Source organism: Paroedura picta, chromosome 12 (assembly GCF_049243985.1).
Source record: "Paroedura picta isolate Pp20150507F chromosome 12, Ppicta_v3.0, whole genome shotgun sequence".
Classification (NCBI taxonomy): Eukaryota; Metazoa; Chordata; class Lepidosauria; order Squamata; family Gekkonidae; genus Paroedura; species Paroedura picta.
In genome coordinates, this window is record NC_135380.1 from 31,128,387 (window position 1) to 31,146,653 (window position 18,267).

At 48.8% G+C, this 18,267-nt stretch overlaps 1 protein-coding gene across 8 annotated transcripts in view; it reads right to left on the bottom strand.

Annotated features, from left to right (window-relative positions):
- Window positions 1–3,698: 3,698 nt before the first annotated feature.
- Window positions 3,699–18,267, bottom strand: part of RGS3 (regulator of G protein signaling 3) — an 88,550-nt gene continuing 73,981 nt past the window's right edge. For 6 of the 8 annotated variants that reach the window (XM_077306031.1, XM_077306030.1, XM_077306032.1 and 3 more), the window contains 5 exons: window positions 16,251–16,327; window positions 9,747–9,848; window positions 8,888–8,949; window positions 8,057–8,223; window positions 3,699–5,016 (listed from right to left, as the gene is read on the bottom strand). In XM_077306031.1, coding sequence (XP_077162146.1) covers window positions 4,831–5,016; window positions 8,057–8,223; window positions 8,888–8,949; window positions 9,747–9,848; window positions 16,251–16,327 — 594 coding nt within the window. In that variant the 3' untranslated portion in view covers window positions 3,699–4,830. Of the gene's footprint in view, window positions 5,017–8,056; window positions 8,224–8,887; window positions 8,950–9,746; window positions 9,849–10,283; window positions 10,719–13,128; window positions 13,348–16,250; window positions 16,328–18,267 lie in introns of those variants that run through there. The other 2 variants (XM_077306037.1, XM_077306036.1) reach the window with 2 other exon arrangements.

The window sequence follows — 18,267 nt, forward strand, 5'->3', positions numbered from 1 at the left end:
CAGATTAGATTCCCACAGTGAGTTCTACGTAGGGCTGCCTTTGAAGACTGCTTGGAAACTTCAGCAGGTCCAGAATTCACCTGTGAGGTTGAGTTAGAAACATCGGGACAAGTGGGGACCCAGGAGACTCGGGGTGGGAGAGGGAAACCCATCCTACTGTCTCATTGCTGAGCCAACCACTTGCTGGACAGGGCTCTGCTTCCCTCTCCCCTCTCCCCTCACGTCCCAAGAAATTTGATGGGAGGTTTACTCCCTGCAGCATATCCATGGCCCAACAAGAGAGTAGACAGTGGGTAGGTTGCAGAGGCTCGGCCCTGCCTTGCCCACCTGCCCACCTCAAGCACTGATGCCTTACCAGCAGTTTGGTCAGGGGCAGGAGGCACAAGCCCATCACATCAAGGCTGGCTAAGTAGTAGAGGGGGGGAGGCTCCCAAGAGACAGTTGTTGATTAGGAACCCCCCCCATTAAAGGTTTCAGGTCTCTGTGCAAATCTGCAGGGGTTCCCCAAGTTTAGAGACTAATTTATCTTCTTGTTCTTGGGTCCAGTTTGGCACAGTGGTTAAGAGCGCTAGCCTCTAATCTGGAGAACCGTTTGATTCCCTGCTCCTCCTGCACACGCAGCCAGCTGGGTGATCTTTGGCCAGTCACAATTCTCTCAGAACTCTCTCAGCCTCACTGACCTCATGTGGTGTCTGTTATGGGGAGAGGAGAGTGTAAGCCACTTCAGGCAGTGAAAAGCGGAGTGCAAAAAAACAGCTCTTTTTCTCTTCTATCAACATGGTCCCAATCTACAGCTTTAAGTAATTACAGATAAGGCTACGTTGACTATGTGATACATTGATGACTATATCTTAACTATATCAGAAAAATTCCACTATTTCCAGTCACACATCAAAAATTGCTGGCTTTGACCTATAAAGTATTAAGTATCCAATTGGTGCTTCCAAAGGATGACCTGCTGTTCATGAATGTATATGGCAGAGATCTCAAAGAGGCCTGCTTCTGTATCCTCCTCTTTCTACGAGAAGCGTGCAGCTAACAACAACAGTGCCTTTCAGTGGTGGAACTAGCTGTCTGACTCCTTTCCTGCATCCATTTGACCCAAACAGGCATTTTAGGCACCAGGCAAAGACAGTGTTGTTCCCAATTGGCTTTCAATGTGTTACAGTGCAGTCTTCAGCAAAGCTGCACCTTTTGAAGCACAGCCCACTGTCTTCAATGGACTTTAGAAGAGTGCAAATCTCTTTAGGATTGCTGCTTTTGAATATGTTGATTCATATATTTTCTATGTTACTTACTGACAAATGGTTAACCTATTTATGAGCCACTCTGGAAACTGCACTGAAAGGCAGAAAACATTTCCATTAGATAACGACGTGAATTACAATGCTAAATGGAGGGGGCGGGGGCAGTTTGCATAGGGGAAATCCTGGAATTTCCAATAATTAGCAGCAGAAACTCTTCACCAATCAGGGAACATGAGACGTTGCCTCTTGGTCAGACCAAAGTCCGCAACAGGTAGTTTTCAAACGCGTGAGATTACAGTGGTGCAGCAACATTAAAATAGGGCACAGTAAGTACACAGCCGTCACACTCAATTGCCTCTCTCCTTTCCATCAGTTTGGGGAGGCGGAGGAATGCTGAACTGGTGCCCAAAGTCCATCGCGGACATGTGAGAGGGAGTTGAATGAAGTTAATCAAGACAAGCTATAAATGACTGTAAGGAATGCTGACCCAGCAGTGAGTGCACAGACCGGACTGCTCTTGAAGATCTGGTGTCCCAGCTCTGATCCAGGGCTGCTTGTAGCATCATTGCCCGTGTACTTTTCAGGCCGTTTATGCACATTGATTGGCTCTGACTTTTCTGAGGCAATGACCCAGCCTGCTCCTTGTGCCTTTCATGATGTTCCATTTACATTAGGTTGGAAACAACTGCAGGCTCAGACTACAGGAGGGAGGAAATTATTAGGGGCAAACTGCTCTAAGCAATCTAGAATAAGGCCCAGAGGGGGTTGAAACTGAGCCAAAAGGCCTAGTTTAAAGCATTGGATTTGACTTCTAAAGACCTAAATGGTCTGGAATAGATTTAAGCTACATGAGCCCGCCCCACACACCCAAGACATTACTGGAGGTCAACTTTTGTGATCCACCATTCACGGGGGAGGAGGGAGGAGGGGTTAGACAAGACAGGTCCTTTTAGGGGATGGCACCAAGATTGCAGAATCTCCTTCCAAGGGCTGCTTATTTTGCCACATCTTTATTGGCCTTGCCAAGTGACATCCAGGTAGCAAGTGTTCAGATTTTGGGGACCAATGTTGGTGCAGCTTAGCTTGCTTTTATTCTGAAAGTGTTACAATAAGTGTATGTAGGGTGTTGATTGTGGGCTCCATGAAGTAGAGTCATAGGCCCATTCTGGATAATGTACTTTTAAGGTAAAGGTAAAGGTATCCCCTGTGCAAGCACTGAGTCATGTCTGACCCTTGGGGTGACGCTCTCTAGCGTTTTCATGGCAGACTCAATACGGGGTGGTTTGCCAGTGCCTTCCCCAGTCATTACCGTTTACCCCCCAGCAAGCAAGCTGGGTACTCATTTTACCGACCTCGGAAGGATGGAAGGCTGAGTCAACCTTGAGCCGGCTGCTGGGATTGAACTCCCAACCTCATGGGCAAAGCTTTCAGGCGGCTGCCTTACCACTCTGTGCCACAAGAGGCTCTTTTAATGTACTTTTAGTGTTGCACAGCTGGATTTTTTTGTGCGAAACAGGACATCTAAAGTGCATTTAAAGTGCATTAGCCAACAATGTGGGGATGGATCAAAGTGTGAATGGCAGTACAGATACTTTACCAAAAATCAACGTGTCTCAAGTTAGATAGCTCTGATCCACACTTTCCTTGCCTTTACACCTAGGGCACAATCCAAAAAAGTTCTTTTAAACTGATTGCAGTATACACTCATGCCTCCCCATCACTACCAACTCAGAAGAGTTGGTTTTTATACTCTGCTTTTCACTGTCCAAATGAGTCCCAAAGCAGCTTACAATCGCCTTCCCTTCCACTGCCCACAAGAGCCTCCCTGTGAGGAAGGTGGGGCTGAGTGGGCCCTGAAAGAACTGCTCTTCGAGAACAGCTCTAACAGCATTGTGTCCAAGGTCACCCAGCTGGCTTCATGTGGAGGAGCAGGCAATCAAGCCTGGCTGTCCAGATTAGAAACACAAGGAAGGCTTACATTAAACTTCTCCATTGCATGGATATTGCCCTAGCTTACTTACCCAGCTGTGAAATTTGAGCAATAATGCTACAGGAGAATTGCCTCAGAACAGGTAAAGATGATCTTCTCCAGGGGTAGTCAAACTGCGGCCCTCCAGATGTCCATGAACTACAATTCCCAGAAGCCCCTGCCAGCATTCGCTGGCAGGGGCTCCTGGGAATTGTAGTCCATGGACATCTGGAGGGCCGCAGTTTGACTACCCCTGATCTACTCCTATAATAACCAAAAACAGCTCTCCTATAGCTAGAAGTGGAACAAGCAGTGGCATGACCTCAACTTGTCCTGGAACTATTTGTGAGAAGAAAAGCTCTCTTATTTGAATGAGGGAGTCACTGAGGTCACAGCTCAATTGCCAAAAGCCAGGAACTGCCCTTGGAATTAAGCAAGGGGAAGGGAGGGGAGAAAACAGGAAGAAATAAGGAAGCCAAGAAGAAGTTCTATCATCTCTTTATTTACCCTAAATAGCTTGACATCCCCCCCCCCCAAAAAAAATTGTTTTCACTAACTGCAGAGATGGTTCTGAATTGTAAACCAGGCACTTGGCCAAGAGGCTGTCTGGCAGACTCCTCAGAGGAAGAACAGATAAGAGTCTTCTGGGCCAAACACTACCAAGCAGGTATACTCTCTCTCTCTCTCTCCCTCACACACACACACACACACACACACACAGCTTTCTCACACACCCTCTCCCAACCTGACATACACTGCGCAGAGATTTATACAGCTGGACCTATCTATACAAATTTTGCCACCACAATGATATTCTGCATACCCTTCCCCCCTTTAACAATCTCCCAGCTGCCTGCTGCTGGGGTGGAACACATTCAGAAAGGACTCAAGAAGTTTAAAACAAAAGATGCCAAACACACTCAAAATTCACACCCATTCCACTGCGAGACACCCCCACCCCCAAACAGGACACACATTAAAAAAGAAACCAAATATATTGCACTTAAATTAAAAAAAACAAAGGGGGGGGGGACTTAACAAAGTTGACAAGTTCGCCCAGACACAACTGGTTGTGCATCCGGGTAGAATAGTTCAATAAATAACCCTGGAGACCAATTATTTGGGGCAGGTGGAGAAGGAAGAGAGAAGCCGTTGGTCTGCTGGTCGAGTCACAAAAGGAGCAGAGCAGAGCACAGATACCGAAGTGCTGATTTGTCCTAGACTGCAAGCCTTCCTTCTTTGAATCGCCAAGAAGAAGAAATGGCAACGTCGCTCGCCTGCCCAAGAAAGCCATCTGGTTCCATCTGGGGTCCCTGTGTTCAAGCCATCTCCAGGGTGTAGGAGGGGGAAAGACAGCGTTGAATTTCACAGTGGTCTGGTGGGATCACGGACCCTTAGCCCTGTTCGCTAGGACATTGTCGTACCAGAGAGGAAAAAATAATGCTGTTCCAGGATGGGATGGTGCCTGACTACTTAGCTCTCTAACCCCAGGTCCCTTCCAGAGCAGGTATGGCTTCCGCGGCCTGGTAGTCCTCTACCAAAAGGCAGCCACCACTCATATGTAAACATACACCTCCCATACAGTCTTCCTGGAGAAGCAGGTCCCATTCCCCTCTACAACACAGGGCTGGGCTTCTTCTGATTAATGAGTTCCAAGTACAGCTCTGAGCGCAGGAAACGGGGATAAGAGTCCTTCTCCATCAGCCCGTAGATACGCCTCTGGGCAAGATCGAAACAGCTTCGGGTGATGTTTTGCATGTTTTCTTTGGTGTGCTCCCGAGTATAGGAGTCCAGGTTAACCTGGAAAAGCAGGTACCATAAAGAGACACATCAGTGACTTTACTTAGGTGCTAGAGCAGAAACTGTACTGTCAGTTCTAAATCAGCAGCAGAAAGGAGGGCAGACTTGGGTGGAACAGCTGAACTAGCAAAAGGAAACTTCAGGTCACATCTGTTTGGCTGCACAGACAGGTTTGCACTGAGTCGAAAGGGATGCAGCCAAGGCACCCTTGCCAGCGCCCTGACCTGGATAGCCCAGGCATGCCTGATCCCGTCAGATCTTGGAAGCCGAGCAGGGTCAAACCCTGGCTAGTATTTGGAAGGGAGACTTTAAAGGGGTGGCAGGCAACAGCAACCACCTCTGAACATCCTTGCCTGGCTGCCAGACAAACCCGGATGTTCTGGCCACGCTACATACACCATGCGATGAATAAATAATTAAATAAATAGCCCTTGCTGATGTTGTGTGCACACACTCCACTACCATCTCTGGTTCACAGATGTTGCTGCAAATGTTGGCCAAACCTGTTGCAGCAGTGGGACAACAGACACAAGAGCCTATTCCTCGGGGTCAAGATCACCAAATCTGCTTGCTACCCTGTCTCCAACCTGCTAGCAGCTAGCTAAGCCTCCTCTAACATGGTAACAAAGTGGAGCTCTTTGGGAGACAGAATAACGGCTCAACCTGTTTCCGTCCATAGCAGTAGAAGTTATGAAAGCAGACTAGCTGGCTGCTTGGCAGACCAGCGAGTCGGAGACAGGCAAGCAAGTGGATGGTGGCGGTGTTGACTGACATGTCTGTTCTCCCACAGCTGCCACAGGTTGGGAAGGTATTTGCAGCTGTTCTCTCTTCCAAGGGAGCCCCTGGGAATTCTAGCTCTCGAGGGAAGGGAGGGGTGCCAGGAATCTCAAACACGGCGCTTTTACAGTGCAGCCTTGAGAATCTATCGCAACACAAACCAATATGGATTTCTGTAGCTCCTCTAACACTAAACATGCTTAGTGCAGCAGATGCTCTGGAATCTGATGATGTCCATGAAAGCTTCCACCACAATAAACCTGTCAGCCTGGCTCCTTGTTTACCTAAGTTCTACTCCCCAGAATTCTTTCAGGAAAACCACAGCAGGTAAAACGGCATGAAACCCCAGACTAGATGCACACAATGCAGAGAGAAATACTTCCTCTCTCCATGGCTACCTCTTAATTCATGGGTGAGGCCCTCAAAAGGGGTCATGAAAGCCTCCCCCAATTTTCTCGTTTGTTTGCTTGGGAGCCTCTCAATGCAGCCCCAATATAGATGGATATGAATCAACATTCAGTCTCAAAGAACTATGTCTGGGTTTCTAAAAATTCAATTTTCACTAAAGCTGGGAACAGTATTTTTTCAGCGCCAGACCGACGGCCCAACTATTTATTTATTTATATTTATTTATAATGTAATTACATTTTGAGGCCGCCACTTCCAGCCTGCGGCTCGTGGAGTCTAACAGTAAAAGCATAATGCCACCCCCACAAATAATAATCACATCCCAAAACCTCCCCCCACCTCCACTGTATATCTGCAGAGGTGATGCTATAGGGAGCCTTCAAGGAGGGGCCAGATCATCTGTCGGCCTGGCCTCAACCAAAAGCCTAGCGGAAGTGCTCCGTCTTACAGGCCGGATCTGTCCGCTTCGATGGGACCCATAACTCTTTGGGAGCCATACGGTGTGTTTCCTCACATCTTCCCTGAGTCCTGTCAATACAATATTATCTGAGAGCCCTGTGCTCAGAACCCAATTCCCAGCCATGGAGGAGTGGGACTGCAGTGCAGTGCACAACGAGAGGTTGTTTCAGCCTTCTCCCCGAGCCATTTTTTTCTACCTGAGGCTGGCCTGGGCAGCATCTATTTGCTCCACTGGGGAAACTGACATGGAGCCAGGGGGTACCCATACTGCTCCCAATACAGCAGACAGCAGCTTCCAGGGGCCATTTTACACCAGGAAAATGTCTAATGGAGGGTTTCAGTCTCTTCATACACCATGGTCCCACTCCAAACTGGGGCTCCACATGCCTGGGCATTGAATTCTGAGCATGGAATTCACAGACGGACAGGATTCCCAGGAGATTGTGAGGAAAACATAACTTGTATTTAGGCCTTCAGATGAACTCCCTGGGTGTTGCTACATTCTGTAACCCAAGGTGCATCTGAAGACACTTTATGTTGACTCTGACACTGTCCTGAGTCTCAAACCAGAGCTGCAGAGTGGGTGCAGAAGTCCTTGTTATTGCGGATGGAGGAACAGCACACTGGCTAGAATCACTGTTATATGGCGGGGGTTGCCTCACATATGCCCTAGACCAGGGGTAGTCAACCTGTGGTCCTCCAGATGTCCATGGACTACAATTTCCATGAGCCCCTGCCAGCGTTTGCTGGCAGGGGCTCATGGGAATTGTAGTCCATGGACATCTGGAGGACCACAGGTTGACTACCCCTGCCCTAGAGCAGCCATTCTCAGTGGGGGCCACATGGCCCCCTGGGGAGACCTGGCACCTTTGAAGGGGGCCACACACTGAAAAATGTGAGATGGGGAGCTCAAAGGGTTTATGGGGGGGGGGGTCTCAGGACCTGAACCAATGAAATCCTCTTTGTCACATACGACATCATTAATTTCTAGAAAGTGCGAATTTTGTCAAGGGAAAGAAAAAGAAATCATGTAATCTGTTCCTTTCTGTGTGCTTGAATTAATGCATTCAAGAAAAAAAAATGAATGTACATGCTTCTCTTGGTTGAATGTTCTAATAATTTCATGCAGTCTATTTAAAAAGTTTTTACAGCATGTCAGAACGTTCACCCTTTATTGCTGCTCAATAATCAATGATTTTCTGTCCATCTGTTTATGTTGGGTTGAGTCCTTGTTGGAAAAGAGGCCCTGAGAAGAACTCCTAAAAGAACCATGGCCGGAAAAAGCTTGAGAATGGCTGCTCTAGACAAAGGAGGAAGGCGGAATAGAAGCTAAGTTTGCTCTTCATGAACAAGACACCTGCTTATCTTAAACCCCCCCCCCCATTCCTTCACTCACCTCTTTGCAAGATTGAATAGCAATGTACTCCGCAAAGATCTTCTTGGCTTTCGATGTCATTTTGGACTGGGATTTGATCTTCTTGTAGTCCTCGCACGAAAGCCAGAACTCCAAATTCTCCTCGCTGAACTCAGTGCGCAAGAAGGCACGAAAGGCCGCCAAACCATCTGGAAGGAAGGAGGCACAGCCTTGAAATCCAAAGCAGCCATGCTTGGAAACAGGGATGTCTTCCCAACAGCCCTGGCCTGCTATCCTTTGGAGCCCCTCCCAACCCACGGGGGAAAAGGTATCCCTCTACACATGAAGCCGCCTCATACTGAATCAGACCCTTGGTCCATTAAATTCAGTATTGTTTACTTAGAACGGCAGCTCTCCAGGGGCTCAGACAGAGGTCTTTCACATCATCTACAGTCTAGTATTTCTGACTAGAGAAGCATGGGATTGAACCTGGGATCTTCTGCATGCCAAGCAGATGCTCGACCACTGAGCCTCAGCCCCTCTACTAGATACAGAGCAACTGCTTCTAACAGGAAACTTCCATATGCAAAGACAGCAGATCTCTGAACATCATATGCTGGGGACAAGTGAGAGGAAAGGGCTACTATCTTCCTAACCCTCCCCCCCCCCCCCCAGTTTAAGAGCTTCCCAGAAGCATCAGCCACTGCTAGAACTTTTGGCCAAATGGAACTGCATCTGCTAACCTCACACATCTGACAAAGCGAAGTGAGCCTGGCTCTCAGAAGGCTTTGCCACAATGAAGCTTGTTCACTTTTAAGGGGGCACCAGGCTCTTTGTCTGTTTCAAGAAATGTTCAGAACCCAAAGTCCTTACATTTATGTTGAAGCAGCTTTTCCAAAGACTCTCCCCATTTGAGGGCTTCTTCCAGAGTTGGCCTATTGGGGGTGGAGAGGAGAGAAAGAGATTGCCTGATTTGAAAGAGAGACTGGAATGACAGGCAGAAGAAAATATCCTTCCCATACCAGGTACAATACCCTCTTCAAAGAAAGAGCTTTTGCAGAGAAATTTTCTCAAAAACTATTTGTTCAATTTCCTTACACATAAAAGTAAACAGACTCCTGTCCCGCCCCCCCCCCCCCCCCCATGTTCCATTTTGGAACTCTTCTTTCCTTTAAGTGCTTAACTTTCCAAACATGCATTTATCAATATCTGGAATTTTATAAAAACCAAGGTGTAAAAATTAATATTGCAAAAAAAAAAAAATGACTGAAACGTCTCATCTCACCAGGAAAAATACAAAAGCACTCAGCAGTTTTAAAAACATCATGAAGTTCTGAATTGGTCCAAAATCTGCTCCATCCATGCCAGTTCACCCTATTGCCAGAAACCCTTCAGAGCTATGAGCAGCATCCACAAAGAGAGTCAGAGCGAAGTCAAACAAAGGGGGAAATTTCCAGGCTGACACTTTGGGACTGTGGCCTGTAGGCTCTTGCAATCTCCATCAAATCACTGGGTATTTAGGAACTGACTTTTGAGGGGTGATTCGCAAACAAAGCAGAGGTGGAGAAGGGAGAATGATGTTCTTACTGAGAACAAAGCCCAGCTTTGCTTCTTTGGATTTTGGGGTGTATGTAGAGCAAGAAGCCATATGCCTGGAGCGGTGAAATGCACTCTACTTGTTCCCTCGGAAAGAGAAGCCCCGCATCTCCTGCCCACCAGACCCAAGACTTACTTCAGCGACTTCGGGACTTTGTCCAGTTTGCTTTGGGGGTGTCCTCCAGGAGATTCGTTCCGCCGCCGGAAGATGCCCAAACGGTTCTTCATATCTTTGGCCCTGCGAGCACAAGCCAGGGCGGATTAGTGGCCGGGCAAAAGACGGTATCAGCAGTTCCCCCAGCTAATGGGACTTGACTCCTGCCCCCGCCCCACACACTGAAAAATGGGGCCTGCCAGGTGCAAGCCAGCCGAAAAAGTTTTCCTCCTCTAAGCCAAGCTGGGTCTGCTCGGCAGCGCAACTAGGCACAAGCCCCCCCGAGCGCGAGCAGAGGGCTTCCCGTCGAACCCCCCACCCGCCACCAAGAGCAAGCCTAAACTCGCAGGTCTTGCTAACACCTAGGTCGCTAAACAAAGAGCTTTGCGGGGAGAGGAGAAGGCGCTCTGCATAGGCTCAGAGGCAACGCAGCCTCTCCATCCTACCAAAACGCGTCCAACCCCCCGTCCCCCGGGCATCTCGGCGCGCCCCCTCCTCTCTCCGGCCCCGACGACCTACTCTTTCATCGTGTGCCGCCGCTGCAGGCTGACGCCGAAGCGAAGCCCCCGGGGCGGCGGCGCCAGCAAGATCTCGGCGTGGAACTCGACGGGCTGCGGCTTGGCCGGGTCCCGAAAGAAGGGCATGGCGAGCTCGGCGCCGTCCCTGCCTCCAGCGCAGCCTGCCTGCCTCTGCCTCTGCCCGGGCCGCGAGCGCCGCTCCAGCCCCGCCGCCGCCTCCCCGGCTACACGTGCGCCGACGCTCCGGGCAGGGCGGGCCGCGACGCCGCCTCCCCGGAGCTGCTATTAATAGCCGCGCGTCTGGAAGCCCCGAGCCGGCCCAAGCGCTGCCGGGCGCGCAACGCCGCCCACCCGTGGCCGAGCCGCGTAGGCGCCGCCACAGAGGACAGGGAGGCCCTCGAAAGCGGCGGCACGGCTCGGCCCGCTTGAATACGACCCTTCCTCCAAGGCAGGGGTAGTCAACCTGTGGTCCTCCAGATGTTCATGGACTACAATTCCCATGACCCGCTGCCAGCAAACGCTCATGGGAATTGTAGTCCATGAACATCTGGAGTACCACAGATTGATTACCCCTGCTCCAAAGCGTTCAGAGCTGCACACGTGGCTCTTTCCTGCCCTCCTTCAGGTAATCCACACAACAATCCTATGAGGCAGGCCAGCCCTGGTCATCACACAAAGTACTGACTCACACTGCTGGGGATCTTCACTCAGTTGTACATTTCTCTTTCCCAGGAGGGCTTTTGTGCTAGGTTTATATGAAGCGGCCTTGAAGCCTGACCCTAAAGCAGACTAAACATCCTTCTCCCACTCTTAATGGCCAGAAAGCACAGCCATCTGAGACCTTCCCAGCCATTTCAATTTTCTGACCTGTGACAGGTAAAGCTATGCAGGGAGGTGAGGGAAACAGTCCTCATTTAATTAACCAGCTTTTCACATCCCGCGCCACCCTCTCCAAAGGTGGGAATAAATTCTTCATCTACAGTCTACAAGCCATACATATATATGAGGCTATCCTAGCATCACAACACCCCAGCAAAGTAGCATAGGCGTAGTTTGAGAGATTGGTTCAATTTCACGGTTAGGTGGATTGTTGCAGATAAATCTTCAAGTGTGGCACTCTACCGCTATGTTGTCCTCTCTCTTAGTTTCATTGCCTGGCATACAGAAAAGGTGTCCTAACCTGGATAAGCACAGGCTAGCCCGAGTACCCAGCATGCTGGGGGGTAAACGGTAATGACTGGGGAAGGCACTGGCAAACCACCCCATATTGAGTCTGCATGAAAACGCTAGAGGGCGTCACCCCAAGGGTCAGACATGACTCGGTGCTTGCACAGGGGATACCTTTACCTTTAGCCCGATTTTGTCAGATCTGGGAAGCTAAGCCCCTGGCTAGAATTTGCTTGGGAGACCACCAGGGAATTCCAGGGCCTGGACACAGAGGACAGCTATGGTAAGCCATATCTAAACATTGCTTGCCCTTAAAACATTACAGGGTCTCCATAAACCAGCCGTGAAATGTTTCTTTCTACTTATACAGAAAAGTAATGTTGTTCATTACTTCATCTTTATACCTTTCAGATCTAAAAGAGTGAGGCAAATAAGACTCCATTCAATAATACACTATTTAAAACTACACTAGTTAACCTTGTGAGCCTGAGAGCACGGACTTTTTTTTTGCTAAAATTTTTGTACAATGCCTAGAGCATTGTAAGAATTCAACACAGCCCATCTGTCCGTAAAAAACTGCACTGCAGGAAACATAAAGGCCGGGTCCAATCCATCCATCTCCAAATGGAGAAGAATTCCCACTCCCCACACTACTGGCCACAAACAAGGGAATAAGAGAAGGTACCTGCACTAAAGAGTACTCAAGTAAGTGATCCAAGCCAGATGCTACAGTTTGGAAGACGACTAAACAAATCAATATCTGCCAGGGAAAACAAGTTATTTCCAACTACTGCAGGGAATCAGTAGAATACTTTCTACTCCCTCCTCCATTGTTTCTTATTTGCAAATCTTATCTATTGCCCCTCCAGAGATGTGCAGTAGCCAGCATCTTTTAGCTTAGGTAAGCACTTTCCTACCTGACGTCCCAAGGACGAGTTTATTAAGCAAACTTCACGTTCTGGTTGCCACTGTAACAGCCCCCAAAGCATAGGATATGTGAGTTGAATTTTGCATGGAGACCCTCCACATGCACACACTTTAGCATTCTTCCATCCAGGCTGTCATGTGAAGGATTCCCGTCCTGCCATGTATTTATAAGAGGAAACCAAGAATAAGGGAGCACTGAAGGAGTCATGGCTGCTGCCCCCCCCCCCCGATCGTGCCCCCACCCCCTCAAGCCTTCCACTCAAAGGAACAGACCTCCTGCTGCCCTCCCAGCTCCTGGAACACAGAATTGCCTTCATAGAATTATTTTCAAAGGAAACACCTACTTTCTCTCCTCAGCCCATACTCTCTCTCACATATAAAAGAACATATATTCAGGGGAGGCAAAATAAATTGCACAGCAATTTAATTGCAGAGCAAACACAGTCGGGATGGAGACTCACTGGTGGCTCCAACCCCCACAGCCCAGAGCTGGAAACGTGAAATGTGACAAAGCGCCCATGGCACACAGAAGATATTTCTGGGCAGCTGAGTAGCCAAGGAAACGCACTAGGCTGAGCAGAGAGGTTTCTCATCCACACACTCAAGCCCCTGTGCCTATCAAAAGCACTTTTCCTAAGGAGTCCGACACAAACAGCAGGTCTCTTTTGAAATATGTCGTCTGCTGCTGCTTTGTGGGAGACTGGTCGGAAGCACGACCGGTTCCCCCATCTCCAAGAGGGGACTCATCTTACCTGGCCAAGTACCACTCCGAAACGCCCCGGACAGCGGGATACATCTTAGGGAGGAAGTTTCTGAGTATGCTCCAGCTACAAGAGGCTGAGGGGGGATACAGAAGCCACCAGACTCCCCCGTTTTAAGGGGCAGGCAAAGACACTCTCCTGTTCACACATGCAAAGCGCAAAGTTATGCTACAGGAATTGGACCCTGACTCTGCTGCTGCAGCCTTAACAGCGCAGCTGTGAGCAACTGCAGCCTCTCCGCCCATCCGCAGACAAGCGTGGAAACAGCGGCACCTCGCGGCCAGGCCCCGCCACAGCAGCTGCACACTCAGGGCAAAATGGTTAAGTTTTCCGACTGCCGGCTACTGAACGAGCTCGGCCCTTGCCGCGCATGCTCATAGCCACGCTTCGAAGCTAGCCCGATGCCCTCTTCTTCCCCACGAATCTATTCCCCACGCACGAATCTAAGTTTCTTTGCCTGTCCTTTCGGTAAAGCGTTGGAGAAGTAAAACGGGAAATGGTTTAGGAGGACTCAAGTTGTTGCAAAGCAAAGGCTGCTGCCATGAGAAGACGGCAGTCCTGCGAATTCGCCAGGCCGGAGATGCTAGCAAGCAAGAAGGAAAGTGCCGCAAAGAGACGGGGGGGGGGGGGGGGGTGTGCTGGAGATCTCCTGGACTGCCACTTAATCTCCAAACAACCGAGATCTGGTCCCCTGGAGGAAATGGCTGCTCTGGAGGGTGGGCTGTGGGGCATTATACCCTGCCCTCCTCAGGCATTCGCCAACCCAGAGTAGGCAAGCCCTAGGGAATGGCACTGAATCCAAAAGTGGCTTTGACTGATTGCTTCCGAGCCCTCTCAAAGAGAACCTTTCCCCTCCTGATATAAAGCAGCTTTGGTAGCTGGTTGGTTTGTGTTTAAGGGCAACATAAGGAGAGGATCTTTGAGCATATGCTAAGTATGGACTCTTAAAGGAACCATTACTTTCCTTCAATTATACAGAAATGAAGGAAATCTTCCCCCTTTACACTGTGGATTTACACACCCCTTTTCCAGAAATCTGCAGAGGAGGATAGCACCCTGGGGAAGCTGCCAGTATGTGTAGCCTTCCCCATGCTGCTTGGCTCATTTGCACTAGTAGGCCTTTCTGTTCCCTGACCTGGCTTCTATTCCCTGGCTAGCTTGACCATGTCAGCTCTCAGAAGTTAAGCAGGCTAGATTTTGGATGGGAGATCTCCAAGGAAGTCCAGGGTTGCTCTGGAGAGACAAGCAATGGCAAACCGCCTCAGCACTGTTCTTGCTTCCAAAACCCTACAAGGTCATCAGAGGTCAGCTGTGTATTGATAGCAAAAGGGGGTGGGGTGGGCTTGGCTTTCCCTGGTACATCTGGTTTGGATGGTGCAGATTAATCAGGAGTGGGAGAGGGGAAAGGGGCTGGTGGATATATATATATTTAAAAATAAACTGCAAGGAAGCAGCACCTTTGAGCCCATGAATTCCATTACCAGCATGTAAGGGAATGCCTATAAACAGAGGATCACATCTAGGGAAATATGAAACAACAAAAAACATGTGCAGAGGGCATTCCTCTCACCATTAAATTTGGCCACCTTACACTAACAGTCCTGGACTAAGACAACTGCAAGCCAGTAAGGCAGTGGTTCTCAACCTTCCTACTTCCACGACCCTTTAATACAGTTCCTCATGTTGTGGTGACCCCAAGTATAAAATTATGCAAGTGTTCAAGTGTTCTTTCACAGAAATTAAACCAAAACTGACCGTGGATGGCACCCCCCCCCCCAACCAAGCTGCTTGCTCTGCCGCAATCCCTGTGAAAGGGTCATTCGACCCCCAAAGGGGTCCCGACCCCCAGGTTGAGAACCACTGCAGTAAGGGCTGCTGGCTAAAGAGGTCCCCAACCTTCTGGAGCCAACAAGTACCTTGGGAATTCCAACACAGTGGTTGGAGCAACGACAAAAAGTCAGGGACTGAGGCAATGAGTAAGTCTAGCAGTAATTCTTCAACATTTCAGGCAGAAGCGCTATTTAACAGGATCCCTTAAAAATGAACATATTTTAAAATATTTCCTGGCACATAGAGAACTTGCTTTCAGCCATGTAGTGAAGATCCCTGTGCTGTGTGGTGGCTGCTGTCAAGCAACTTTTTAAAAAGTCTATATTGTCACTCATCTCCAGGGGCCAATTGCAAGGCCCACTGGGCAAAAGCCCTGAGACTGTCCACTTTCTAAAAACACTGAACAGGCACCAGGAATGTTGTCAGTGGACACCATGTTGGGGGACCATGAAGAATTAAAAGAGCTGTTCTTTTATATCCCACTTCTCTCTACCCAAAGGATTCCTGAAGCAGCTTACAAACACCTTTCCCTTCCTCTACCCACAACAGACAACCCTGTGAGGTAGTGAGGGTGAGAGAGCTCTAAGAGAACTGTTCTGCAGAAACAGCCCTAAGAGCTGACTCTGGCTCTGAAAACTGTGACTAGCCCAAGGTCACCCAGCTGGCTGCATATGGAGGAGTGAGGAATCAAACCCAGTCCTCCAGATCAGAGTCCACGCTGGCTCTCTACACCCTGTATGAACTAAAAATGGGGTAACTCTGCTCATGATTCCACTGTAGGAGGGTTGCTCACTTTCTCACAGGAAAGATTGTGCTGAGTGAACACATGCAGCATTACCGCACATTTGTAAAAATAGCGTTACGCCAGATGAATGGCGTAACACTAAATATGATCGTGCCTCCTGGCCCCTCCTCGTCCTTGTCCTGTCTCGCTCTTCTCTGCCGCTTTTTTGCGCTTCTCAAGGGTGAACTTGGGCTAGTCTTGGGCAGAAGCCCCTTGCATTACCCACTTCCTGGTTCTTTTAACTTCAGATGCCAGGAGTTGACCCTGGAACCTTCTGTATACCCGGCCAATACTGCACCACTGAGTGATGACTCATAACCCTCCCTCGCACCAATTGTAGAGAATCACCTTTCCATTGTCAGTGAGAATTCAGCAAGTCCCTGGCTTCTCAGCTAAAAGGGCATGGCTGTCTTAGCAATGAAGTGCTTGGACTGCGGCACAAAAACCCACGCTTAGAGCACACTGCTGGTAATTTGGGATGATCAGGCCTCATACTTACAGGTTCTTGTTCATCCTTTTGCAGACGGCCATGGCTTCTTGGGCACAGACACAACCAGGGTCCAGCATGTGCTGTTGCTGTTGGTGGTGGGGAGAGAAGAGTGTGTGCCTTAGTTACTGTTCATTATGTACATATGTACACATACCCCTCAGGACCATGGCATAGAAGAGCATTACAAACTAGGCTAACCCAATTATATGCTGAAAATTCAATAACTGGTGATGACGGCGGTAATGCTTTGCAAGAGCTGAGCTCGCTGGATTAAAAAGCAAAAAGAAATATTGCAAGATCGTTTGTTAAAAAAATTAAGTCTTGCAATTCCTAACTTAGTAGTATAAAACTCAATGATGTCTTTCAATTATTGTTTTTTAACAACCGTCTTGTTTTTTAACAGCAGTTTGTTCTTAATTTTGTAAAGCAATTCAGACACTATGCAAATAGGACAATTTTTTAAAAAAATAAAGAAAAACCCAGTTTTTGAATTTTCATAGAATCGTAGAGTTGGAAGGGGTCATACAGGCCATCTAGTCCAACCCCCTGCTCAACGCAGGATCAGCCCGAAGCATCCTAAAGCATCCAAGAAAAGTGTGCATCCAACCTTTGCTTGAAGACTGCCAGTGAGGGGGGGCTCACCACCTCCTTAGGCAGCCTAATTTTATGTTAATAAAAAGGTGTTCTCTTTCAAAAGCTGTTCTCTTTCTGTGTTTTCCAACTATTCATAAACCCAAGGGCAACACTCACTGACAAATGCACTTTGGACCTCCACAGGAGCATCCATTCTCTCTTCACGCACAGTGTTGTGCATGTACATTTTAATTATTCTTATTTCATTTTTATCTTATCCTTCCTCTATAGAGCTGAGGCTGACATGCCCTGTCCTTTCCCCTCCTGTTCACAACAACCTTGCAAAGTAGTTTCAGCTTTGAGAAAATGGACTGGCTGAAGGCCACCCAACAAGTCCGGGGGCTGGGATCATTGTTTCCAAAAGTACTCATTCTCCTATAGTTGTGCATAACATCAATGCCTTGAGAGCGCAGTTGTAAGCAGTTGGAGAGGATTTTGCTTGAGAATCCACGCATCCCATTCATTTCTGCTCTATACTACAGGCCGAGCCGTGGGAACCTGCTTCCCAGCCAAAACCTCAGGCCCCAAGCTTTCTTAGGCTTCCTTCCCCACTAGGTGAGGCTTCCGGAGTTTATCACGGAGGCGGCCGCCTTCCCAGGCAGATCTATCTCCATGCATTCTGTGTGCCCCAGGCACTTCCAGCTAGCCCCAAGCACATTTCCTCCCATTGTTGGTGTGGGGGAAAAAGCCCCACTCTGCTTCCATGCAGAGACAAAAGGCAGAGAGCAGATGAGTGCCACACGGTTCTCCAGAAGTGCTGAAACACATACAAATACATGATCCCACTGGGGTGGGTACGGAGAGAGAACAACCCATCCCGGGCAAGGAAGGAAGACTGCTGTGTGTTTGTACAAGGCTCTATAGCTACGAGCATCTTTTGTTTAGCTCTGGATTGCACTGATTGATAAGGTGAAGCTAACTGTCGGAGGGGCCTGACTTTTGGATGCAGAGAGAGCCAGTGGCCTCTCGGCCAGTTCTGTGAGTGGGTACAGGCTGGTATGATAGGCATGCTGAAAGCACAGGAGCTATGCTGAGACTTGTGTGAACGGTAGATCTGCACAATGTGGCCGACACAAGCCAGCAGCCCCTGTGTTTTTTTCAACAGGTTCTTTCACTGGACCCCCCCCCCCCCCCGCTTACAGTCAATAGGACTACCATATGTTATTACTTGCCCTGCTGCTTTCCCTTGAATACCTGTGTTTGTGTGCTTGTGACTTCATTTCCCTGCCAGGAAAAAAAAAAACACTGGCAGCTTCATTTCTGCATGTCAAAGAGCAATTAAAGGCACTGGAGCAAGAATGGTTTAAAAGGTGACCACCCCAACAAACAGCTCAGGATGCATCGGTGTTCGAGACCATTCCCATCCAAGCTGGGAAAATGTGTTCTCCATGTC